Source organism: Octopus bimaculoides, chromosome 2 (assembly GCF_001194135.2).
Source record: "Octopus bimaculoides isolate UCB-OBI-ISO-001 chromosome 2, ASM119413v2, whole genome shotgun sequence".
NCBI lineage: Eukaryota > Metazoa > Mollusca > Cephalopoda > Octopoda > Octopodidae > Octopus > Octopus bimaculoides.
The window spans coordinates 144029193-144036852 of record NC_068982.1 but is presented as its reverse complement, the minus strand read 5'-3'; the positions used below and the strand labels follow the sequence as shown (position 1 = coordinate 144036852).

Sequence of the window (7660 nt, the reverse complement as noted above, 5' to 3'; positions counted from 1 at the left end):
TATATATATATATATATATATATATGTGTGTGTGTGTATGTGTGTGTCTGTGTTTGTCCCCCACAACATCGCTTGACAACCGATGCTGGTGTGTTTACGTCCCTGTAACTTAGCGGTTCGGCAAAAGAGACCGATAGAATAAGTACTAGGCATCCAAAGAATAAGTCCTGGGGGGCGATTTGCTCGACTAAGGGCAGTGCTCCAGCATGGCCACAGTCAAATGACTGAAACAAGTAAAAGAGTAAGAGTAGAGTAAAAGAGTATTACTGAAATGGTGGTGGTGGCGATGGTGGGGACATATATCTTAAGTGTTGGATGTTAGGACAACATGCTCAGTATTAAAATAAAACAAAGTGAAGGAGCATGGCTTAGTGGTTAGGGTATTTGGTTCATGATCATAAGGTCATGAGTTCGATACCCAGTGGCACATTGTGTCCTTGAGCAAGACACTTTATTTCATGTTGCTCCAGATTACTCAACTGGCAAAAAGGAGTTGCACCTGTATTTCAAAGGGCCAGCCTTGTCACATTCTGTGTCATGCTAAATCTCCCTGGGAACTACATTAAGGACACACATGCCTGTGGAGTGCTCATCCACTTGCATATTAATTACATGAGCAGGCTCTTCCGTTGATCAGACCAAACTTGTCATTGTAACTGACAGAGTGCCAGTTTTTTTTTTTAAGAGATAAAACAAGGTAAAAAAAGCTTAGGAAAAGAGAGCAAAGGAAGACAAGTTGATAATGTAACAATCAACCAGCCAAGAGGTGGCAAAACATGAGACCTTTGGCTAAAATATTTAAATTTCACCAGTCAAGTCTGCTGTTCTTTTAATGGTTTAGTCAGGAAGAAGTGAAACATCTGTAACCTTTTCACGGTCTTGAAAATTGGTGAAAGGAAAATCACAGACCAGGCTATAATGTTTGTACAGAATGCTTTTTCTTTGCTCCATGTCACATCCTTCATGGACATCCACCCCAACTTGAAAGTACAGTATGCTTTTCATTGAAGTTTTTATGGCTACAATCTTGGATCAGCTACATGGTTTGCCAGCCCACATGCAGGATGGTTTCATGAGACACCACTCACGTGAATGGTTGTTGGCTCAGCATGAGATCATCTGTCCTTTGACAGGTCTCGTTTTTAGTCTGGCAAAGTGTTCACAACACCCTCCTCATCTGACAAGTTAGTGAGCTGGTTTAGTTGCTGACCACCCAACCATGAAACTGATAGTACTGGATTACATGGTGCCAGTAGCAGGATTTCCAAACCTGACCTGAGCATAGAATTCTAAAGAGATATATGCATCATGTAGTGGTGTTAAATTGAGTAACAGGATATGTCTAATCACCCCAACCTCAACTCAAGAACAGGAAGGATTCCCCTAACAGCTTTTCACACAGTTTCTACCAACTGTCATTCACAAGGCTTTGATTGACTTAAGGTTGTGCTATGCAGTGGGACTGAACCAGAAACCAAACACAAATTTCTTAGATACACAGCTATGCTTGTTGCTGTTAGATGTAAGGATGCAGTGAAGGCTGATGTGAGCAGCAGCATTGTGAAGTGGAGTGGATTTGTTAACTTGCATAACTGAGTTGTTCTTTCTGTGTGAAAAAGCTATCCATGATAAGCTTATGTTCGATCTAAAGAGAGATTTATCTCATGCCTACTTAATGCTCCAGAAAGCAGAAATAAATACAGGCTTTTTACACATACACATATCAAATATGAAGTTGCTCTCAATTTGAAAATAGGCCTTACCATCACTGATGATCTTTCTTGGCAATCACTCATCCTCTACATAACTAAGCCCATATCACTAACTTTCTACTTCAGGGTTAGGAAACATTTCAGCTCCCAGTGATTAGTAACCTAAGACAAAGCTCAAGTGAGACCTACAATAAAATGATATCCCTACTATTGCACAGAGATATCCTTGACTGGCTGAAAGTTGCTCACTAACACATTCCACCCTCTGACCTCCATGGGGCTATCTCATCTTGAATCATTTCTTCTCAAGCCCACCTAACTCATATATCTCTCCTCCACACATTATCCATATTGCATCTGTTCCAGGTTCCATACTAACCCTTTTACTCAGTTTTCCCAGCCAAGAATGTCAGTTTCTTGGAATTTCCTTCTGTCCATGTTTTTTCTGCAGTAATCAACTTGCAATTGTTTAAAAAGAATATCACCCATATTGGCTTCACCAGTCTTGGATTGACTGTGAAGGATATGAGCACGTATCCTTTCTTTAGATCAGATATGAAAATTTTTTGTCTATATATTTAAGCTTCATAGATTTGTGTTCAGCATTAAAACAGTTAAAAAGAGAATGAGAAATATAGAACACACACACACACACACACACACACACACACACAGAGGACCATGTTATGCAACATAATCAACCTTCAGTAGATTACTGAACTGATTTTTCAACTTAATCATTTCATAGAATCGTTGTTCTTCAAGGCCTCTCCTCTTTGACCATTTCTTTGTTCCTTCTCCTTTGGCTTTCACCTAATCAGATTTTAACAAAAAATGAAATAAAAATAAAAATTAAGATAAAAAAAAAATGATGGAAAAAAATTAATATATCTTAAAGGAAGAAAACTTCTATATGATAGTAAAGTTAAAGTAGAGGGTAAAGCATTTTATATTATTAGTTCAAAATTTTAAATTTAGATTCTTCAAAAGGAAACCTATTTTCCCCTTCCTCCACAATTTCAATAAAATATTGATCTGCAATCCCACTAGCAGTTATTTGCTTTTGTTTGCTAGATGCTGGTTCCATGAACAAACTAAAAGAAAATATTCTTGTTGAACCTCATGATAGCTCTGATTGACCAAACTTATAAAGGCACTTCCAGCCATGACCATTCTGTTCATTTTCAGGTACAGTGAATATAGGACTATATTATCTTGCACATCTTTCCTTTATTTTTAAGACAGAAGATTCATCTGCTATTTCTAACAGGTTGAGTGACCATTTAGAGGTTTCATTATAAGGAAGGTTGTCATTGTTAAGTCAACGTCTTTAAAAAGAAATGTTGGTTACAAGGCCAGTTACTTTATTCTACAGGGTGTCCACAAAGTCTGGCTACATGGAGTAAATAAAATCATAACATAAACAATTAAATATAAGAAATAATAATTTCTTAAAGTATGTGCTAATCCCCATGTGGGTACATGGAGTAAATAAAATCATAACATAAACAATTAAATATAAGAAATTATTATTTCTTAAAGTATGTGTTAATCCCCATGTACCCAGACTTTGTAGACACCCTGTATAAGTAATTCTAATTACTATGAAAATAACCAACAATCAAATAATACAAACAAAAAACAAACAAACTAATAATCATGGAAGAGCTAAACAGCTGCAGAACAGGTTTGGTGCACCAGATGGTGATTGAATATATGAGACAAGGTTAATGTTTTAAAGAAGAAAGCAGAGATATTTTCTTGAGTCTTATAACTTACAAGGCCAATTACTCAGATTTTGTGGCATATAAGTAACAAATATTTCAACGTTCTCTAAGGTTCAAAGCCAGCAATTTTGAAAGGAAAGGTAAGTTGATTACACTGACCTGATAAGTCGAATACATTGACCTTAGAACTTGACTTAGTATTTTATTTTATCAACTTTGAAGGGATGAAAGGCAAAGTTGACCTCAGTGGGATTTGGGTTCAGAATGTAAAGAGCCAGAAGAAATGCTACTCAGCATTTTGTCTCATGAGTCAATGATTTTGCCAGCTTGCCATCACTGCCACTGCCACCACACCACACCACACCACCTGCCACCACCACCGCCGCCGCCACCACCACCACCATCAATATTTAACGTCCATTTTCCATGCTGGCATGGGTTCGGTGGATTGACAGGGACTGGCAATGCCAAGGCCACACCAGATCCCACAGTCTGTTTGCATTTGGTTTCTATGACTGGATGCTCTCCTTAATGCCAACCATTATACAGAGTATACTGGGTGCTTTTTATGTGGCATCATCAACAGTACCTTTTATGTGGCACCAGCATCAGTGCTTTTTACATGACACACCAACACCCAAACTAATGCTTTTTACATGGCACCTCGGTTTTAGGATATCAATTCTGTGGTGGGGTCTTCTTGAGTACAGCAATGCACTACATATCTCAGTCCTCTGTCATCTCTTTCGTAAGGCTCAGCATTTTGAGATCAGCCTTCAGTACTTCATCTCATGTCTTCCTGAGTCTCCCTAATAAATTCAATTATTCTAAGAAAGATATCGAAGTTATGTTACATTAAAGAAATAGTCAATACCTGGATCCATTCATTGAAAGCATTCAGGAGTGTGAAGGGATCACCATGGTCGGAGAATAAATGTTTGCGAGCAGCCTTTCAGGAATAAAGGATAAAAATAAAATTAAAATTATAAAGGAATTTACATCAAGAATATATTATATATTAATGAAATACTGCATGAAAATAGAAAAAAATCAATGAGGATAACAAAGTGACAGTTAGGGTAATGATGATGACGACTTTATAATACATTACTGTAGAAAATTCTTAAAAGTAGGAGGTAAACTCAGAGTAAACCAACTCTGCAATGTAGTTTTAATTCCTGGTTGTAGTTACTATAGTTTTTTATAATAGTGATAATGACCCAGAGAAATAAATAAATAGGTGGCACGTAAAAAACACCATTTTGAGCGTGGCCGTTGCCAGTACCGTGTGACTGGCCCTCGTGCCGGTGGCAAGTAAAAGCACCCACTACACTCTCGGATTGGTTGGCGTTAGGAAGGGCATCCAGCTGTAGAAACTCTGCTAGATCAGATTGGAGCCTGGTGCAGCCTCCTGGCTTGCCAGTCCTCAGTCAAATCGTCCAACCCATGCTAGCATGGAAAGCGGATGTTAAACGATGATGATGATGATGATGATTGCAAACTTTCATTTCATGTTTCTTTAAACATGATACAGCTGATCATCAAAAGATGTTTACTTTTTATTATGGAAAGAGAAGTAATGGACCCTGATCAAATTTATGATAAAAAATGTCCCAACTTTGACCAACCTATCCTTTTTTTTCAGATATAGGACATATAAGAAGGATAGATTATCCAGTGTATTCTTCTTATTTTAAGATAGGAAGCTGTGACTTGAAGAAAATTTGGTTGCTATTTTTACCAGTTTGAACACCAACATAGTGGCTCCCTCACTGGCTCAAGCCATGACCAAGTTAAATAAATGCATCTATTCAGAGTTAGTTTAACCCTTTATCATGTATAATAACAATAACTTAATAACTTAATGTTTTCTTATATAATAAAAGTACAAAAATAACTGCTTATGTGACTTGCCAGCAGTTTTCCTAATGCTAGAGGTAAAATGTAACCTCTCAGTTAGATTACATCCTATCATCATCATTGTTTAACGTCCACTTTCCATGCTAGCATGGGTTGGACGGTTTGACTAAGGACTGGCATGCCAGATGGCTGCACCAGGTCCCAATCTGATCTGGCAGAGTTTCTACAGCTGGATGCCCTTCCTAACACCAACCACTCTGAGAGTGTAGTGGGTGTTTTTATGTGCCACTGGCACGAAGGCCAGTCAGGCTGTACTGGCAACGGCCACACTCAAAATGGTGTATTTTATGTGCCACCTGAACAGGAGTCAGTCCAGCAGCACTGGCAATGATCTCGCTTGAAAGTCCTTACACATGCCACGGGCACAAGTGCCAGAAAGGTGACACTGGGCACAGGTGCCATCACGATTTCGTTTTTGCTTGCCCCAACAGGTCTTTGCAAGCCGAGTTTCGTATCCAATGAAGGAGACGACGTTGGCATGGGTGCCAGTCGGAAAGAACACATTGGATATAATGCAGTTTTGGATTCACTGGGTCTTGAGTCAACCTATGGTCAAAGACATATAACTACAATAACCATTGAGTGGTCATGGTTGGAATATCATTGATCATAAGTTTACTCAATCAGGGCTGATCTGGAGCAACACAACTAAGCACTGAAAATAGTCTGACATACAACCTGCCTTGTAAATACTGGTTTCAAATTTTGGCACAAGGCCAGCAAGTTCAGGGAAGAGGGAAAGTCGATTATATTGACACTGAAAGGATGAAAGGCAAAGGCAAAATTTGAACTCAAAATGTAAATCATATGAAATGACACTAAGCATTCTGCCCAGCATGCTAACAATTCTGCTAGATTACTACCTTACTGCTACTGTAGATACTGGCTTGAAATTTTGGTACTGGCTTGAAGTTTTGGTAATTGGTTAAGTCAATTACATCAACTCCAGTGCTCAACTGGTACTTATTTTATTAATCCAATAAGAATGAAAATGTTAATAATAAAATAACTGCAAATGTCTGCTAAACCTACTTCTATTTCAACATCAGTCCGAGTTTTAGAAACAAAGGGAGTCTGCACACCAAGTCCAGCAGCAATTGATAATACAGGATCAATCATCTAAAAAGAAAAAAAAAAGAAAGAATTCATTTTAATATCTTCCACACGTGTAAGTGTAGACATTGATTTGTAGCTTACATTTTCTTTTTAAATCTTTTTATAATTTTGATTCTTACTTTATTGACTCCCAGGAGAAAAAATAAATCCAACACCAGAAGTATTTGAATCAGAACACAAAAGAGACAAAACTAAATACTGCCAGATAGTTAGTTCAGCATGCTACTGATTATTTTTTTAAATGGTAGATCTTCACATCTCTGGTCAGTAGCCTTTTGATCTGAAAGTTTGCTCTTTGTGTGACATTAAAGAAGACAGACCTATTTTTATGAGATACACATTTCCACACTTGCATGTGTCACATGGAATTCGTTGAGGTAGGGTAACAGGTAGTGATTTTGACCATCTGCTTCAAAGCAGTGTGAAATACGAAATCCCTTACTTGAAAGTAAGAGTTAATGTCAGGAAGGGCATCCAGCTGTAAAGCAGTGTTTCAACCATATTCACCCAACAAATGTGAGCAGGGAAAAATGGATGTAAAACAAAAGAAAAAAGTGTGTGTGTGCACGTGCATGCGAGTGTAAATCTTTGGTTAATACAAGCTTAGATGAGAAAACCCAGAAAAAAAAAATCAATTCTCTTTGAACAAAGTTTTTGAAATATTTGCAGTGTGCTGAGTTTTGGGACAGTTTGAGCATAAATATCACAAATGCTTGCAATAAAAAAAAATGTGGTCAGCAATGGAGGCACTGAACAGCAAAAATAATTACTCTGAAATGACAAATAATCAATGTCAATTTTACCTCAACAACTTAATTAAAAAAACAAACCAGTATTAAATTGTTTCACCACAATAGTTGAAAGAAGATAGGAATAACATTTGTCGTTTGTTGTATTTAGTACTAGCTGTTTTTCCCGGTTTCACTCGGGCAGTATGGTGGATTTGGTTAAAGGCTATTTGCTATGTATATTTTGAATAATAAAAAGAACTAAAAATAAAAAAAAAATAAAAATTCCAAAAACAAAAAAAAGTAAGAACAACCCAAAAACAATACGATGCTAAGGATTTTGCGGGTCGATATTGTAAAACTAACTTCACGTGTGTACCCATAGCCCCATGTAGTCACGGAAGCTTATTTGTGGTATAACCTCGCCTTAAAAGAAAAATATATGGTAGTGCGGTTG

General features: G+C 37.5%; 1 protein-coding gene across 3 annotated transcripts in view; it reads right to left on the bottom strand.

The window, feature by feature from the left end:
- The window catches only part of LOC106875158 (probable ATP-dependent RNA helicase DHX34), a 50217-nt gene that overhangs the window by 16639 nt on the left and 25918 nt on the right, over positions 1-7660 (bottom strand). For 2 of the 3 annotated variants that reach the window (XM_014923177.2, XM_014923179.2), the window contains exons 17-19: positions 6392-6478; positions 4314-4388; positions 2415-2525 (exon numbers count right to left, since the gene is read on the bottom strand). In XM_014923177.2, coding sequence (XP_014778663.1) covers positions 2415-2525; positions 4314-4388; positions 6392-6478 — 273 coding nt within the window. The remainder of the gene's footprint in view (positions 1-2414; positions 2526-4313; positions 4389-6391; positions 6479-7660) is intronic. The other variant, XM_014923178.2, reaches the window with a different exon arrangement.